The sequence below is a fragment of the Hemicordylus capensis genome, chromosome 6 (genome assembly GCF_027244095.1).
Source record: "Hemicordylus capensis ecotype Gifberg chromosome 6, rHemCap1.1.pri, whole genome shotgun sequence".
Lineage (NCBI taxonomy): Eukaryota > Metazoa > Chordata > Lepidosauria > Squamata > Cordylidae > Hemicordylus > Hemicordylus capensis.
Genome location: NC_069662.1, coordinates 21064722 through 21083948, shown reverse-complemented (window position 1 = coordinate 21083948; position 19227 = coordinate 21064722). Strand labels below are relative to the sequence as shown.

General features: G+C 44.4%; 2 protein-coding genes across 5 annotated transcripts in view; one reads left to right on the top strand and one right to left on the bottom strand.

Moving 5' to 3' along the window:
• Positions 1–18631, bottom strand: part of LOC128331891 (T-cell-interacting, activating receptor on myeloid cells protein 1-like) — a 47443-nt gene extending 28812 nt beyond the window's left edge. For all 3 annotated transcript variants that reach the window (XM_053265884.1, XM_053265885.1, XM_053265886.1), the window contains exon 1: positions 18493–18631. The gene's annotated coding sequence lies outside the window, so the exon portion shown is untranslated. The remainder of the gene's footprint in view (positions 1–18492) is intronic.
• TTYH1 (tweety family member 1) overlaps positions 15181–19227 on the top strand; it is a 110367-nt gene continuing 106320 nt past the window's right edge. The window contains exon 1 of one of the 2 annotated variants that reach the window (XM_053265871.1): positions 15181–15474. In XM_053265871.1, coding sequence (XP_053121846.1) covers positions 15349–15474 — 126 coding nt within the window. In that variant the 5' untranslated portion in view covers positions 15181–15348. The remainder of the gene's footprint in view (positions 15475–19227) is intronic. The other variant, XM_053265872.1, reaches the window with a different exon arrangement.

Below are 19227 nucleotides of genomic sequence, written 5' to 3'. Positions count from 1 at the left end.
ACCGAGGATTTTGAGGAAACTGAGAGTACTGCAATTACTACAAAACACGTTGGTATTGTGCCTAGCTTGGATTGCAGTGACCCTGCTAACTGGCCTAACTATTGCAGTGAAAATTTGCGACAGCTTATTGCTCAGCATGGCCCACGGCAGATTGTATCATATAAATTTCCAAAAGACTCCCAAAAAAGAAAATTCTCTCCTGTCTATTACAAGAGGAAACTGGCAAATGGTGAAGAAATGTGCCGTCATTGGCTGATATATTCTGCCTCAAAAGATGTGGTTTTTTGTTTTTGCTGTAGGCTGTTCAGCAAAAGAGATGGTGGAGCAACAGCTTTACAAGACCCAGGTTCAAAAGACTGGAAGAACATTGGAGCAATTATGTCGGCACATGAGAGGAGTACGCTCCATCTATACAGTTACCAGGCGTGGAGAGAACTTGAATTGCGCTTACAGAAAGGAAAAACAATTGATAATATCAACCAACAGAAAATAAGGGAAGAAGAGCAATACTGGCGAAAAGTCTTGGAACGCTTGATTGCTGCGGTCAGATTTCTTGGCATGCAAAACATGGCATTTCGTGGTACAACTGAAAAGTTGTACAGTGAGAACAATGGAAATTTCTTGAAGCTTGTTGAATTTTTGGCTCTTTTTGACCCTGTCATGACTGAACATGTGCGCAGAGTTAAAGATGAAGAAACTATGGTTCACTACTTAGGAAAAGAGATCCAAAATGAACTTATAGAGCTTCTAGCAACTTCCATAAAACAGAACATTTTAGCACGTATAAACTCCGCCAAATACTACTCAGTTATTTTGGACTGTACACCTGATGTTCGTCATACTGAACAAATGACTATGATTGTACGTTTTGTCGATGTCATCATGCCATCAGATACTGAAACATCTGAGCCTGAGGTTACAATAAAAGAACATTTCTTGGGATTTGTTCCTCTAAAGAAGACTACTGGTGCCTTTATGGCAGAAACTCTTCTTTGGCTGCTTGAGCAAATGGGATTACCACTTGAGAATCTGCGTGGTCAAGGTTATGATAATGGGAGTAACGTGAGAGGTAAAGAACAGGGAGTACAAAAGAGAGTTCTTGATATAAATCCACATGCCTTTTTCATGCCCTGCAGTGCGCACTCTCTCAATTTGGTTGTCAATGATGCTGCTAAGAGTTGCCAGGAAGCAACAGGCTTCTTCATGTTGGCTCAACAGATCTATAATTATTTCTCTGCATCAACTCGGCATTGGCAAATACTAACTAGCCATGTACCTACCATTACTGTTAAGCCTTTGAGTCAAACAAGATGGGAGAGTCGGATTGATGCTTTGAAACCACTGAGATATCATCTTGGTAGTATATATGATGCTTTAATGGAGATCTATAATGAACCACACCCACATAAAACAACAAGTGAATCTCTTGTTGTAGCTAAGGGTCTTGCTGAAGGCATTAGTAAGTTCAAGTTTGTGGTATCCCTTGTTGTATGGTACAACATGCTTTTTGAAATAAATCTGACAAGCAAACTACTACAAAATAAGGAAACTGATTTAAGTTCAGCTACAAGTCAATTACAAGTAACCAAGAATTATCTTGTGGGCTGTAGGTGTGATGATGGTTTTGAACAAGTTTTGATAGATGCTAGTGTGATTGCAAAGGAGTTAGAAATATTACCAAACTTTGAGACAGAACAATTTAGACAAAGGAGAAAGAAAAAACAGTTTGGGTATGAGGCCCCAGATGAGGCTCCACAAGATCCAAAGCAAAAATTCAAAGCGGATTTCTATTATGCTATTTTAGATATGGCCATTCAATCTGTTGAAGAGAGATTCCAACAACTACAACACTATAATTCTGTATTTGGCTTCCTGTATGATATATACAGCATCAACAAAAAATGTACTGAAGATGTACGAAAGGCCTGCAAGACTTTGGAGCAGTCATTGACACACAATGAAAACAAAGATATTGATGCTGAAGATCTGTGCTGTGAACTTCAAGCAGTTGCTCGAAGGCTTCCAGAGTCTATGCCACCACAAAAAGTACTTCTCTTCATACTACAACACAAAATCCAGAATAGTGTGCCTAATGTTTTTGTTTCTCTTAGGATCCTTCTCACACTTCCAGTGTCAGTGGCAAGTGGTGAACGCAGTTTTTCAAAACTCAAACTTATAAAAACACACATACGCTCAACTATGCTCCAAAAGAGACTAGTTGGTTTGGCAACTATATCAATCGATCATGCTGAAGCATCAGCACTTGACCTGAAGGAACTGTTAACAAAATTTGCAAAGGAAAAGGCACATAAAATAAGATTTTGATTTGCTTGAAATTGAAACATTAAAGAGACTTAAATTTCAGCATCACATTTAACATTTTTCAAAGTGATTTCTGTGCTAAAACTGTGTTCTGTTTGAGAAAATAAATCAGAAATTGTTTTATGACATGTTTTCACAATTAAAAAAAAATAAATTAACAATTTCAAATTCTGTGCTTTTCATTCTTCCTATAATACATCTGTGTTTGAAATATGATTGGCCGGGGGGGGGGCACCAGAAGGTGATCTCGCCTAGGGCGCAAAAAACCCTAGCACCGGCCCTGGTGGTCACTAAGAGTCGACAATGATGTGATGACACTTGATCAATCAATCAATCAAACTCTCATCATAAGCAATAAAGCGGCAGCATCCATAGCTTAGTGTCAGGGCACCTGCTTTGCATGCAGAAGGGCCCAGATTCACTCCTTGGCTGGGGAAGACTGCTCCCTAAAGCTCTGGAGATTCCTCCCTAAAGCCCTACACTGCAGTTAGTCAGTGTTAATATGGAGCTAGATTATTTATTATTATTATTTATTCGATTTCTATACCGCCCTTCCAAAAATGGCTCAGGGCAGTTTACACAGAGAAATAAGAAATAAATAAGATGGATCCCTGTCCCCAAAGGGCTCACAATCTAAAAGAACCATAAGACAGACCCCAGCAACAGTCACTAGAGGTACTGTGCTGGGGGTAGATAGGGCCAGTTACTCTCCCCCTGCTAAATAAAGAGAATCAGCACGCTAAAATTTTTTTGCCAAGTTAAAACTCTTTGCCAAGTTAGCAGGGGCCAATGGTCTGACTCAGTAGAAGGCAGCTTCATAGGGCCAATAACTGGCCCTATCCACCCCCAGCACAGTACCTCCAGTGACTATTGCTGGTATCTGCAGTATCTTGTGTATCTTTTAGATTGTGAGCCCTTTGGGGACAGGGATCCATCTTTGTTTGTTATTTCTCTGTGTAAAACGCCCTGAGCCATTTTTGGAAGGGCAGTATAGAAATTGAATAAATTAAAAAAATAAAAATAAACAATATTTTCACCACCTAAGCAGAAGGACTGGAGGGAGGGTAAACATGGGATGAATGTGAGCAAGTGTAGTTTGCACCAGCCTGCCTATTGGGGAAGTACTCTAGCTCAGTGGAGGAGCATCTGTTTTGTATGGAGAAGGTCCCGGCTTCTGTCCCTGACACCACCAGGTAGGGCTGAGAAAAACCTACCTGAAAACCTGGAGAGCAGCCGCCAGTCAGTGTGGACAATACTGAACTAGATGGACCAATTGTCTATATAATAAAGCTTTCTATGTGACCTTGGAATAGGTCTGTAGCTCAGTGCTATAGCATCTACTGTGCATACAGAAGGAGGTCCCAGGTTTAATCCCTGGAGCTTTTTCAGACAGCAACTTTACCATGACTTTACTTTGAGAGGGTGAGTGTACACTCACATATCAGCCCGATTTACCCCAAAGTCTGTACAATATTTCAGAGAGCCCTTCTCATACGATTCGGGTTTTCCCCTCCATATTGGAACCCAGCCCGATTTATGTACAGGGTGGGGGGAAATCCTCTTTTTGCGTCGGGAGTATCCATTATTCCCTGAACTCGCAGTAAAGCCTCGCGGTAAAGCCTGCTGTCTGAAAAGGGATCTCGTCGCAGGTAGGGCTGGGAAAGACTCCTGCTGCAACCTTGGAGAGCTGCTTCCAGTCAGTGTACAGTACTGAGTTAGATGGACCAAGGATCTGATTCGCTAAAAGGCATCTTCCTGGGTGGGCGTGTGTATTGGTCAGAATTCTCCCTTCATACAACTCGGCATCTCCCTTCCCTGCATAAACCAAGAAAGGAGAGGGGAGCTGGTGCTGCAGGGACAGAGTTTCTGTTGCTGTTTGCATTTGAGGGACGGATTTACAAAAGAGCCCTTTGGCTGTGTACAGTAGGAAGCCAGCCGCTGAAGTTCAGAAAGGGCCTCAAACGCTCTTTTTGGTTGTGATAGTGAAGGCAGATTGGAGTCTCTCTCTCTCTCTCTCTCTCTCTCTCTCTCTCTCTCTCTCACACACACACACACACACCTTTCCCCAGCTGTTCCTTATCATCTGGTGCTGCCTCTCCTGGGTAACTGCAGGGCTGTCACCAGTGGTGGGTTCTTGGCTACAGTTCGCAGAGCAAACTAGCTAGCACAGGACAGCTTCTCCTTGTTGCCTTCACTCCTCCTCTACCCCCTCCCAGGCATCACAACGATCTGAGTCAGCCAATCAGGCTTCTCCTCACTGTCGCTCACAGCAGAGAGAGAGATCCATGCCAGACTCCAAGGAGGCACCTCATCTGGCACAGCATGCACACACACACACACACACACACACCTGCTTCTGGATGTTACCCAATAATATACATGCACGCATCCTTTTTTTAAAAAAAAATGCATTGGAAAATTATTATTTTATTAAATTATTAAATTGTTATTTTTTATTATTTTAAAATTAAGTGGGGAGGTGGAGAACCTGGCTAGTTGACAATTTAGGGTTGCCAATGTTAACTGAAGCCACCTAATGGCACAGTGGGGAAATGACTTGATTAGCAAGCCAGAGGTTGCTGGTTCGAATCCCCACTGGTACCTATGTTGGGCAGCAGTGATATAGGAAGTTGCTGAAAGGTATCATCTCATACTGCGTGGGAGGAGGCGATGGTAAACCCATCCTACCAAAGAAAACCACAGGGCTCCGTGGTCACCAGGAGTCGATACCGACTTGACGGCACACTTTACTTTAATATTAACTGAAGCTGTTCCTAGATATTATTTTTCTCCAATATTTTTCACAATATCAAGCCATTAAAATGTGTAAGATGGCTTTCAATAATCACCCAGAGATTCGTTCTGATTCCTGGAGACTCCAGGCTAACCCTGGAGAGTTGGCAACCCTTTGGCAATTAGGCTAGTTAGTTTGGTATAGCTTCCTGTTTGGGATGCCTGTTGCGAGGAAAAATAGAAGCTTTATGGGAAAGACTTAAGAGAGCTGAGGCTAGTACCTAACTTCATTGCAAGATTATTATTTTTTTAAACATTTATATCCCACTCTTCCTCCAAGGAGCCCAGAACAGTGTACACGGTTATGTTTATCCGCACAACAACCCTGTGTGATAGGTTAGATTGAGAGATACATGACTGGCCCAGAGTCACCCAGTGAGTTTCATGGCTGAATGGGGATTAGAGCTCAGGTCTCCCCAATCCTAGTCCAACACTCTAACCACTGCACCACACTGGGAAACAGAAAACCACATGAGGTTGGGGCCGGGGGCTTTTGAACTGTAATCATTGTGCAGACAGGGAACACCTATAAGGTTCTACTTCTTGTCATCCTGCAGGGTAAGGAAAGGAAAAAAGAAAACCATGGTCCCATTCTACTGAAAGAGAACTTCACATAGAAGGCTACCAGCACTTGACTGATTGATTGAGTGAGTGAGTGCCATCAAGTTGGTGTCATCTCTTAGTGACCACATAGATAGATTCTCTCCAGGGCGCTTTCCAGATTAGACCTTGCAACGGGGTCACGCCGTATCTCGGAGGTGTGCTTCCACACTCCCTGTGTTGTGACATTGCAGTCCCTACGCAGACAGCTGAGTGCTGTTCACATTTCCAATGCCTTGTTTTGAATTTAATCGCTGCAATATAGAGCTAGGACGTCATATATCTGGCATAAGAAAGTTGCTGTTTTTTCAGGTAGTTAGTTTCCACAAGACGGCTACCCCTGCTGTTTACGTTTCAAATGCAACTTCCCTGAATGGAGGCATTTTGCTGCTGTTGAGCAGCTAGCCTGGAAAGCTCCCAGGATGATCTGTCTTCAACTTGGCCTTTAAGGTCTCTCAGGAGTGCATACATTGCTGTGGTAATTGAGTCCATGCACACTGCTGCTGTTCATCCTCTTCTTCTCTTTCCTTCAACTTTCCCCAGCATTATAGACTTCTCAAGGTAGCTGGGTTTTTGCATAATGTGTCCGAAGTATGATAGTTTGAGCCTGGTCATTTGTGCCTCGAGTGAAAATTCTGTACTGATTTGTTCTGTGATCCATTTGTTTGTTGTCCTGGCTGTCCATGGAATCCTCAGAAGTCTTCTCCATCTGCACCCTGTTTATTCCCAGGCCATTTTTCTTTGAGTAAAGATGTCAGGCAACATCTGGAAGTCAAATATACTGCCTCTGAATATGGAAGTTCTATTTAGCTGTCAAGGCTAATAACCAATTAAATACTTAACCTTGATCAAGTTGTCTAATGCCTTTTAAAAATCTTCTAAACCAGTTGTCATCATCATGGGCTCTTCTAGATGCTGATATATTTCAAATTCAGAGCAAATTATTATGAAAAAATGAAACACTACAAAAGAGGAGGTTGTATAATATTCTCAGAGCATCTGCTGGCAACCTGTTGCAATCTATGAAACAACTATCTTTTAAACTTTAGAATAAAAGGAGTTTAGAAGAAAGATGGTTGTTTCACAGATTGCCATAGATTACCAGCAGATGGCACTAAGAATATTACACAACACCCTTCTTTGTGGTGTAGATTTCCCATTTTATTTTTCAGAGTACATTGTGATATATCAGTGTCTGCAAGAGCGCCATGTCTTTTGATACTGAGTTACATGAATTAATCATGCATTCTGTGAAGACAAGCTTCCTTTGATCTGTTCGGAATCTACTGCCCATCTGTTTCATTGGATGATCCCAAGTTCTGATATTATGAAATAAGGGAGAAGATGTCTCTCTAGCCACTTTCTCCACATATTCACAGTTTTATAAATGGTCTGGAATTTTATGGGTGGAACTCTGCTTTCTCAGTATGTAATTCTGTAATGGCTTGTGTCCTGTATATGTGTTTAAAATAGAATTCAAGTGGCATATTTTTGTTAGAAAATCTACAATTCCACATTTGAGCTCCTGAAGAACTCTGGGGTGAATCCCATCTGGACACAGTCATTACTTTTCTTCCCAAAAAACTGGTTCAAATGTAGATATCTGCCCAAAATCTTCTGCAGTGTGCACTGATGCATCAAATTCATCTTTAGTCTCCTTGGCAGGTTTCCTGCTTCTGATGTATTTAAAGAAGCTTTTATTGTCCACCTTGATGTTTTTAGCCATACACTCCTCAAAAGTCTTTTTATTGTTGGTTTACATTTCTTTTGCCAGAAGCTGTAGTCCTTTTTGTTCTCAAAGGGGCAAGATTTCCATTTCTGAAGGAAGCCTTCCTGCCTTTTATACCTTCCTTGATTCTGTTCATTAACCATGCTAGTCAGCTTTAGCTATGCTCCAGCACTATTTATTATTTGTTTATTTATTCGATTTCTATACCGCCCTTGCAAAAATGGCTCAGGGCGGTTTACACAGAGAAATAACAAACAAATAAAAAAGATCCCTATCCCTAAAGGGCTCACAATCTAAAAACAAACATAAGATAGACACCAGCAACAGTCAGTGGAGGTCCTGTGCTGGGGGTGGAGAGGGCCACTTACTCTCCCTCTGCTAAATAAAGAGAATCACCATATTAAAAGGTGCCTCTTTGCCAAGTTAGCAGGCACTAGCATGCCAACACTTGTCCATCTTGTGTCCTTCTCCAAATGGGAGTATAGGATGCTGCCTTATATTGAGAGAGACCCTTGGTCCATCTAGCTCAGTACTCCAGACTGGCAGCAGCCCTTAAGGTTACAGGCAGGAGTTTTTCCCAGCTGTACATGGAGATGCTGCCAGGGAGTGAACCTGGGACCTTCTGCATGCAAGCAGATGCTCTACCACTGGGCTACGGCCCCATCCCCTAAAGGGAATATCTTACAGCGGACAGTGCTCACATCCAAATATCTTACAGCAGACAGTCTCCCATCCAAACCAGGTCAGACCTGCTTAGCAAAAGGAACAATTCATGTTTGCTACCTCAAGACTAAGCCACCTAATGGCGTAGCAGGGAAATGACTTGCCTAGTGAGCAAGAGGTTGCTGGTTCAAATCCCCCCTGGTATGTTTCCCAGACTATGGGAAGCACTATATCGGGTAGGGAGGGATGTGCACGGAATTGCGACGGGGAGGCTCGAAGGCAGCGGAGGTGCAGCCTTAAGAGCAGAGGAGGGTGCACTTACCCCTCTCGCCGCTTCCCCCCTGCCGGCATCCATTTTTTGAAAAGCCCATCAAGGTGGCAGCATACCTCCCTACTGCCCCATTGCCCCCATTTTTTGGATATGACCAGAAGTTTCCGGCATGCCTGAACACGCCAGTATGGTCATATCCAGAAAACGGGGGCAATGGGGCGGCAGGGAGGTACACTTAAAGCTAGACACACACACACACACACCCCACCGTTCAACCGGCGGAACCGTGGTTCTTCAAACCAGTTTGGAGGCCCATAAAGGGCCTCCAAACCGGTTCCATGCACATCCCTAATATCAGGCAGCAGCGATATAGGAAGATGCTGAAAGGCATCATCTAACACTGCGCGGGAGAAGGCAGTGGTAAACCCCTCCTGTATTCTACCAAAGACAACCACAGGGCTCTGTGGGCGCCAGTTGTTGACACCAACTCAACACAGCTCAACTTTACTTTACCTCAAGACTAGCTCTCTGCCTGTATGGGGGTTCAATCTTACTATATCATTTTGGTCCCTCTAAATACTATCATATATTTCTGCAAGCTGATACCCAAGCTCTAAAAACATAGGAAGCTGCCTTATACAGAGTCAGACTATTGGTCCAGCTGGCTTAGTATTATCTACACTGATGAGTAGTAGCTTTCCAAGGTTCCAGGCAGGAATCTTTTCCAGCTCTACCTGGAGATTCCAGGAATTGAACCTGGGACCTTATGTATGCAAAGCAGATGCTTTACCACTGAGCTCCAGCCCCATCCCCAAAGACAGATTCCACATGTTTCATTCCCGCATTAAGGACCTGAAACATTTATATAATCTTCCTGAAGGGATGAGTCATCCTAACCTAGATGGGTCCCCCTCCCTTGGACTTCTGTCAGCTTTTCCCCAGAGGTCAGTTTAAATCCTACTCTGTGGTCTTAATTTTAAGTGCCAGTTTGGCTCTCTAGAGGTTCAAGTGGAATCTGTCTCTTCTGTACAGACTTAGCTTGTCCTAAAATGTTCCCCGGGGCCTGTAAGGAATCTCAGCCCTTCCACCTGACAGCACTTTCTCATCCACATATGGAAACTCTTCAGTTCTGCCTGTCTAGCTGTCCTGACATGTAGAACAGGAAGGGTTTCTGAAAATGCTACCTTGGAGGGCGTCGATTTCAATAACCTGCTTAGCAACCTAAATGTTTCTTCCAGAAATGCAAGATGACATCCCCCAATAACACTGGTGTCATCACGCTCCACAGCCACCGATGCCTCAGTGTTACCCTACCAGCCTAATTAGATATGAGCCTGGTTCCTCCTAGATATGCAATGTTAGGGGACATTAGAACTGGTTATAAACCAGCTAACTATTTATTTAACTTAACAACTCCAAGTAACAGTAACAAAGGCTTGATGTGATGTGCTACTCTCAGCTGCAGGGGCGTAACTATAATAGGGCAAGGGGAGACAGTTGTCTGGGGGCCCACTGCCTCTGGGGGGGACAGAGGCAAGTCACATGACTGACTCCCCCAGCCGAGCACCCGCCTGGGCTTCCTTCAGTTGTATTCATCCTCCAAAATTTATGTGAGTGTTAAGACCGAGAGCTACCAGAACAGCATGTCTTTCTCTAGTAGCATTAAATGACTTGCATCATCCACAATTTACAAAACCTTAAAAAAAATAATTTAGCATGATGTTCTATATATAAATTTTACTATGCTTTTTGTTACCACTATTCAGCCTCATTTAAGATTTCTTTACTTCATGAGCTGAGCTTCAGTGAGTGGGGGCCCACTTTAAAATCTTGTCTCTGGGCCCACTCCAACCTTGCTACGCCCCTGCTCAGCTGTACTGGATAGTAGATACCAGAATACTGTATCCCATGTAAGAATAGAACATGTGAAAATGTAGAAGTCGAAACAGCGGGTCGTGTTCTTTATGTTGCTCCTTTGACTGTGGTATACGCCGTGAGTTAATTTTGCCACTTCTGAACAAGTATTCAGGCAGATTTAGAAGTTGTTATGTTATACTCCTCCTGTCAGATCAGCACTCTGATATTTCCTGTAGCACTGCTAGACTTTGTGTTCTGCAGCTTGCAGGATTCGCAAATGGTGTGTTGATACCAACTAAAACACTAATGCCCGTATTTTGAAGTGCTTTCTATTATTTATATATATATACAGATATGCTGCTGCATCTGTTATGTTAATATTACTTAAGGTGCTAAACATATTAAGTCTGGGTGCTGGTTTATAAGTTGTTGAGTCTAGATGTTTAATAATAATATGTGGTGTATATTTAAATGTAATTGATGTGATGTGTGTTTAATGCTGGTTGACCTGAATGAATTGAATTGAATTAGATGACTCATGGGTCATGACTAATGTTTTCCCATTAATTTCAGTGGGACTACTCATGAATAGCTGCCAGCCATAATAGGAACATAGGAAGCTGCCTTATTCCGAATCAGACCCTTGGTCCATCTAGCTCAGTATTGTTTATACAACTGGTTCCGAATACTACAATTAGTTCAGAATGCGGCAGCCAGATTGGTCTCTGGGTTTACCCAAAGGGACCACATAACACCAATCCTAAAATAACTGCATTGGCTGCCGATATGTTTACGAACGAAATGCAAAGTGCTGGTTATTACCTATAAAGCCTTTAATGGCTGAGGGCCAGGGTACTTAAGAGAGTGGCTTCTCTTCTCTGTCGTGAACCCTGTCACCTATTAAGATCATCTGGAGAGGTCCAGTTATGGTTGCCGCCAAATCGTTTGCTGGCCACTCTGGACTGGGACTTCTCTGTGGCTGCCCCAGGGCTTTGGAACATGCTCCCTGCTGAAATAAGAGCATCTCCTCTGTTTGTTTTTAGGAGGACCCTGAAGACGTATCTATTTCCCCAGGCCTTCAACTGAGACCAAATTTTTAAATGTTAATGTGTTTTTATCTATTATGATTTTTCTCGTTGTATGGATTTTAAATGTTTTGTATTATGTTTTAATTCTGTACACTGCCTAGAGATTTCTGTATTAGGTGGTATATAAATTCAATAAACAAATAAACAAACAGACTGGCAGCGGTTTCTCTAAGGTTGCAGGCAGGAGACTCTCCCAGCCCTATCTTGGAGATTCCAGAGAGGGAACTTGGGAACTTCTGCATGTAAGCCTGGAAATGCTATGGAAGAAGACCCCATCCTCAGGCCCCATCCCCTAAGGGGAATATCTTACAATCAGGGGCGGAGCCAACATTGGGCGAATGGGTTCAAAGAACCCAGGCCGCTGCCAATCAGGGGCCGTGCCTCGCGGCCCCGACACCATCACCTCACGTCTGACGTCAGAGGCGAGGGTGCTAGTCTAGCTCCCGAGCGGGGGCTGCACAGCCCCCATTCGGAAGTTGAATGGCTGCTGCGTTCGCGGCATGGCCAGGAGCAGCTCTTCCCTAACTTAAAGGCAGGGAACAGCCGCTCCTGGCTGCGCTGTGCTGCGAAAGCAGCGCCAGCCCCAGTCTAGCTCCTGAAGGGAGTTAAATGGCCGGTGCCACGAACGCGGCGCTGGCTGGACTCTAACTCCTGAACAGAGCCGCATGGACCACGCCATCAGACACGGTGGGTGGGGTGAGCAGGGCTGCCGCCACTGCTGGACACAGGCCGCTGGCGGTTAGGCTCCACACCTGCTTACAATGCTGCTCACACATGTAGTCTCCCATTCAAATGCAAAGCAGGGTGGGTCCTGACTCCTGCTTAGCCAGGGGACTATAAGGCCAGCTCTCCTCCCTTGACGCCTGTAACCTTCACACCAGGAGCTTTCCCAGACAGCAGGCTTTACTGTGAGGAGGAGTTTGAAGTCACCAGGCAGCCAGTGCACCCGTCACAAATGTTTGAAGTTGCAATGGGGGCGGGATTATTCCCAGCCAGAAAGCAAAGAGTTGATCTCACCTCTAGGGGTGAAGGGATGTGTGGGGTTTCATATGTAAATGGATTCTCTGCATAGGTGCTAGCTAGGCACAGAGACACAGGCCAAGACAATGAGCAGTGCGGAGAGCCTGCAGGACTTGTGTGGGGAAAGCAGGTTTGACCTGTTCTCCCTGCACACCAGTATTCCGCCCTCCCTGGGTGGCCCGATCAGCCACCCACACGATTACCGGCTCCGTCACGGAACTGGTAGGGATGGTGGGGATCGGGGGCGCCCGGCCCCCAGAAGTCCCAGAATACCCCATGCGAGTGGGCCCGAACCAACCACGACTTGGTGTGCAGGGGCCAAGGTCAATTTTCAGCACATTATTACACTAAAATTAATTATTTTAAAAAATTATGAAAGTGAAGAGGTAGAGGGTTGGAGGGGGGAAGGCAAGAGGGATGAGGGATGGTGTTAGTGGGCTCCAGCCCAGGGACAAGACTAGCCAGGCGGGTGAGGAACATCTGGTCTCAAGCGGACAAATGCATTGAGCTGCCGCTGCCGCTTGTCACTGGACAGGCCAAGAGCTCTTCATGGCTCCTGCTGTTGCTTTAAGATTTTCCTTCCTGTGAGCCAGCAAAAAAGTCCCCATGGGCTGGATCTGGGCACTGGGCCTTATTTTGTGCAGGCCTGGCCTAACCCCCTTATAAAGTCACCTAAGTCAAGGACCACCACTGCATCTTGTGGAAGAAGATTTCATGAATTAAATTATCCAACTGCTTACTGATTACACAAAATATGATTGTGCAGGGGAAAAACCCTCTTCAAATTACAGGAGCAATTGGCTGGTTCCAAGGTTCTTGGCAGTGCAGAGGAATTAGGGCAGGACAACTTTAGATGCAGGAATTTTTACATAGGATTCCTCAGGGAACTTTGGATATCTCCCCCACCCCCAGCGCTAATTATATTTTTGTAAAAAAAATTGAATTGTAGGAAACAACCCAAAGTCTTAAATAATATTTTTATTGTAAAAAAGAAAATAATAACTATACAAGTGAAAACAAAGTTTATGGATAAACATTATCATTTGATTTCATATTCCAGTGGGCAATAAACAAAATCCATCTCTTAATTTGGTTGCATCCATGTGTTCTAAAAATGTCAACTTCCTCTGCCTCCACCCCCTCCTCCTCCTCTTCCAGGCAAAATACAAAGTGCTGTTAATTACCTTTAAAGCCCTAAACAGCTTTAAAGCCCTAAACAGGTTACCTGGGAGAGCACCTTCTTCTGCATGATCCCCCACTGCACTTTAAAGTCATTGAGAGAGGTCCATCTCCAGATGCCACCAGCTTGTCTGGCAGCGACTTGGGAGTAGGCCTTCTCTGTAGTCACTCCCAGAATACACTCCCTATAGATATTTGTGGCCTAACATCTTTGTCAGCTTTTAAAAGAGCCCTTAAGGCACATTGTTTAACTTGGCTTTTCATAATCTTTGAATGTTTTAAATTGCTTTAACTTTGTTGTTTTAATAGTTTGCTTTATTGAACCATCAGAGTCGGGTGGTATATAAATTAAATTATTATTATTATTGTTTACACAGTCAGACAGGTTTTACTGACTGGTTTGTTTTATCCAGACATCAAGTCCTTCCCAAGGACCTGGGATGGCTGAATTTTATTATCAATGTTGTTGCTGTTATTATTATAGATATTGTCGCAAAGTTGCTTTTTGTAATTGGCTGGTGGTGATTTCTGTGGCCCCTATGGTCTTGAGGTGCTCCTCAAATTGTTTTGGAATTGTACCTAGAGCACCAATTACTACTGGTATTATTTTGGTCTTCTTCTGCCACAGCCTTTCAATTGCAATTTGTAGATCTTTGTATTTTTTCTATTTCTTTTTCTTCTATTCTGCTATCCCCTGGTATTGCTATGTCAATTATTTTCACTTGTTTTTCTTTCTTCTCGACTACAGTTATATCTGGTATATTGTGTGGCAGATGTTTGACTGTTTGTAGTCGGAAGTCCCATAATATTTTTGCATCTTCATTTTCTACAACTTTTTCAATTGTATGGTCCCACCAATTTTTGGCTACAGGTAGCTTGTATTTTTTGCAGATGTTCTAGTGTATCATCCCTGCTACCTTGTCATGCCTTTGTTTGTAGTCAGTCTGTGTGATCTTTTTACAACAGCTGATTAGGTGGTCTACTGTTTCATCTACTTCTTTACAAAGGCAGCACTTGCTGTTTGTTGTTGTTGGTGGTGGTGGTGATGATGATTATTATTCCACTTCTCAAAGCAGTTTACATAGAAAAACAATCAGAAAATGCTTCCCTATTCCCAAAGGACTCACAACCAAAAAGTAAACACAAAGTGAGACACCAGCAACAGCCACTGGAAGGGATGCTGTGCTGGGGTTGAAATGTGCTGAGGTTGAATAGAGTTGCTCTCCCTGCTTAACAGAAAATAGAATCACCACTTTGAAAAGTACCTCTTTGCCCAGTCAGCAATTTAGTAAGCAACTTGAGATTGCAAATACATCGATAATACCAATCCAGTAACGATGGACCTCCCGTGGGAGTTCATGCATAGTCTACCTGCTGATGATAAATAGAGCACCAATTCCAAATTTCTAAAACTGAAAAAGTTTTGGAACTTGTTCTACTTGTGGAACGTCCCCCTCACCCTTAAATATCCTTAGTGGAGCCTACTTATTGCATAAATATATACATCCATTTGGGGGAGCTCTCAGTCTCTCTGACAGATAAAATAGGCAAGGATTAGACTAAAAGAATTGTGATGCAGCAAACATTCACTAGAGGGCACACTGCCTTTCTCAGTCTTCCCCACGCAATCTGACCCCCCCCCTTTATTTCCCCACCATCACTACTCACTACTCCCCCCCTCCCCAACATCCCACGCGGATAAGCCCTGATGTTCTGCACTGCCTCCCTACACACCGTTCCCAGACATCCATCCCTGTGCCAGCATGGGTAGCCGGCGTCCTGCGCGGTGAGCGGTTTCGGCGTTCTGGGTGCCCCACGTAGGAGTGATGGGGTCCCCCCAGGGGTACCGAGCATCATGGTGGACATACCTCCTGCACCAGGCACCACACATCAACTTCCAGTTTGAGGCAGTGGGGAGCGAATTTGCCCCAGAGGACTGGGAGTACCAGCAGGTGAGTGCCAGGCGAAGGCGGGCATGGATTGGGTTTGCGGGGTGTGGGGGGAGGCAAGGAACTGTGAGTTGTGAGGAGAGACAGGAATCGGGAAGCACTAGGAGAAAGATAAAGTAAAGCGGAGAGGCAACAGAAGGAAAAGGTGCACAGGAGGAGATTATGGAGGCGAGAGATGGATGGATGGAGTGGTGCTGAAGAGAGAGAGGCGCAGGGAAGAAAAGGCTGGAATGAACTGAATTGAAATATGCATATATGGACGGAGCACAGGGAAAGAGATTTGGATGGAAGGATGAATAGGGGAGTAATCTGGAGAGATGAGAAGATTACAGGCGGGCAGAAACGGAAAGCAAACATCACAGGATGCAAAGAGATGGACGCCAAAGAGAATCAGAACGAGAATCGGGATGGGGAAGAAAGTGATGGTCCAAAGCAGCAGACCACCTGGATGGAGGAAGGAGAGGAGCTGGAAGAGAGATGGATAGGATGGGAAAGGGATGGGGAGGGAGAAGAAGGTGAGCAGTGGATAACGCAAACCTAGAACGAGGAGAAGCGGAAGGAGCAAAAGAGCTACCTGGAGGAGAGGGTGATGGAGAAAGAGCGGTGGGAAGAAGAAGAAGACGTGAAGAGGGGCGGGAAGAGGGGGATAGACTGAAGGGCATGGGAGGATAGAGGGAGGAGAGGAGAGGGAAGCGAAGGGATGGATGGATGGATGGATGGATGGGAGAAACCAACCTGGCAGGGAGACGGAGACATTGGGGAAAATGGAGGACCAGATAGAAAGAGATAAGGGGGGAGATGGGTGGAAGTGAAAATGCAGGCGGAGGGAAGGAGAGGAAGAGAATTATGAGGTTTAGCAGGAAAAGGGTGGAAGGGGAAAGTACTAGGAAGGAGTTCAATGGAGCAGCATCCTCCAAAAGAGCCAGGGATCGGCTGAGGTCACAGTCGTGGAGGGAGACTGTTATGGGGTTCCAATGGATCTGATATATCTGGAATCTGCCTCATATTTGAGAATGCTCCTCCATCTCAGTTTGCTGGGGCTCGGGAGGACTTTTCTTCTATAGAGGGGCAGATTTCACAGTGGCCCAGAGTGTGCACTCATGGAGAGAAATGGAGTGTGTGTGGACCAGCAGCTGAATGTGCTCACAGCCGGCTGTGGTTTCTGTGATTGCTCGGGTCAGAAAGAGGGCCACTGAGGTTGTGGGGATGAATGCCAGTCACATCTGTGCTTGGCTCATTCACACATGATGTCTCTTTATGCCATCACCACAAGCATACAAGCAGCTGAGGACAAGTTGAGGCTGTATTGTGCAAACCAACATTGTGGCTCTGTAGGTGACCATCTGCATTGATAATCACATTTATTTATTCGCCCAACTCAGATTTAATTTTTCAACTGCTTGCACCTTGATTTCAAAACAGATTTGAATAAAATACTCTATTTAGCCAAATAAATAGGCACACAATTAAACAGTAATTTAGAAACATTGGCCAGCTTCATTATCTCCCTTTGAATTTTCCTGCAAGTCTAAGAGCCCCTGCCTCTTGCTTCTGCTGGTTTTTCTTAGCTCATTTCTATTAACTGGACAGGAAATTGTGAATATTCTGTCTTTCAATCCAAGCCAAAAATGGTTATTTGCCACAATTTACCTAATGTGGGGGTTTGGCACAAGTTATGCTAAGCACATATACAATATGGCTTCTGATGCTTCTGTGCCAATAACTCCAAATTTAGCTCATGTGTCAAGTTGGACCTATGGAACTCACTGCCACATGATTTGAAGGACACAAGCTTGAAAGAGAATTTTAATGCATAATATTGGATCAGGAGAATCTCCAAAGTTACAACAATGAATTCCAAGATATTGCGGTCATTAACACAATCGAAAACTCTGTTCTACCCAGGTTTGGGAGCTCTGTGTGCTCCAAATTGGTTGTAGGGAAGCAAGGTAGAAGGAAAACCTGGGTAGAAGTGACCTGGGTAACTCCTGGAGAGGAGAACTGGTCTTGTGGTAGCAAGCATGACTTGTCCCCTTAGCTAAGCAGGGTCCACCCTGGTTGCATATGAATGGGAACTAGAAGTGTGAGCACTGTAAGATATTCCCCTTAGGGGATGGGAAGAGCAGAAGGTTTCAAGTTCCCGCCCTGACTTCTCCAAGGTAGGGCTGAGAGAGATTTCTGCCTGAAACCTTGGAAAAGCCACTGCCAGTCTGTGAAGACAATACTGAGCTAATGGTCTGACTTGGTATATGGCAGCTTCCTATGTTCCTCTGTCACCAAAAATTGGGAGCACACAGAGCTCCCAAACCTCCCAAACTGGGTAGAACACAGTTTTTGATTGTGTGAATGACCTCATTGTGTGATGTGGGGAATGACGTCAGTCCTCCTAGTTTGGAGAATGAAGCCAAATAGAGAGCACCCTAATGAACCGCGACGGCCCCAGTCCAGCCTCCTTAGTGGGACTTTGCACCATGTTCTGAACAGGCAGGCCGAGTTGCATCAATGGACTAGCTAGTCCAACATCATTTCTCCAGTTTTAGCAATTGTCTCAAAAACAACCAAGTGGGCCGTTGATAAATACACCCACATCTCGTGGTTCTTTCTCATTTCCTTCAGTCAGAGATTTAGGTCCAACCTGGTCGTGGTGCTACCTTCCTTCTCCGGTCTCCAAGAGCTGTTGATATTTCCATCCTCCATCAATGCATTAAATCAGGGGTTCCCAAGCCTGGGTTCCCAGATTTTGCTTAACTACAACTCCCATCATCCCCAGCATTGAGGCTGTCCCAGCAGCATGTGGGGTCCGAACTGGAGATCCCTTGCATTGAGTCTCTCCCCTCCATCCCATTTTGGAAGCAGAGTTTGCTCTCAATGTGATCACACAGCCTCCCACAGCAATTAGTGCCTCTGCTCAATCAGCAACAGAGTCAAAGACATTGTTAGATGGGCCACGGGGTGCCCTCTGAGAAGAGGGGGAGGCTTGATGGGTCTTGGCACCAACTGACAGATTAACTTGGTACTCACTTTTCTTGGTGTTAAGGTGTAGAAGTAAGCCACTTATGCAGAAGCCGAATGTATAATGTCAAAGGCAGGCAAGATGTGCAAAAATCGATAAGAATACCGGCAGGCAGGCAGGCAGGCAGGCAGGCAGGCAGGCATGAGATTTACCATCCATTTCTAAACCAAATGCCAAAGTTGTCCACTTTCTCACTAAACTCTAAAAAAAGTTTGGCTGAAAGAATCACCCTCTCCATTCACAGCCCTGGGAATGCTGTTGTTTGCATTCACCGCTTTGGGAATGCTATTGGGAGGGGGCCCAGTGAACCCACTTGATGGGGACAGGAAGTTCTCAGAAGAACTTCAGGAGGAGATGGAGGTCTGGCTGGCAAGGAGAGCTTTAGTGCCAATCTAGCCACCTAATGGCGCAGCGGGGAAATAACTTGCCTAGCGAGCAAGAAGTTGCCGGTTCGAATCCCCACTGGTATATTTATGGGAAACACCTATATCAGGCATTAGTGATATAGGAAGGTGCTGAAAAGCATTATTATTATTATTATTATTATTATTATTATTATTATTATTATTATTAATAATATTTATACCCGTCCCCTCCAGTGCACTACAGCTCGGGGTGGCTCACAACAATAAGATAGTTACAAGATACGATTAAAGTAATAAAATTAACTAAATTAAACAAGAAAAGAAAAAAGAAGGGAAAAGTTGTCAGATTAAAAACCACAATCATTAGGTTCAAATTAA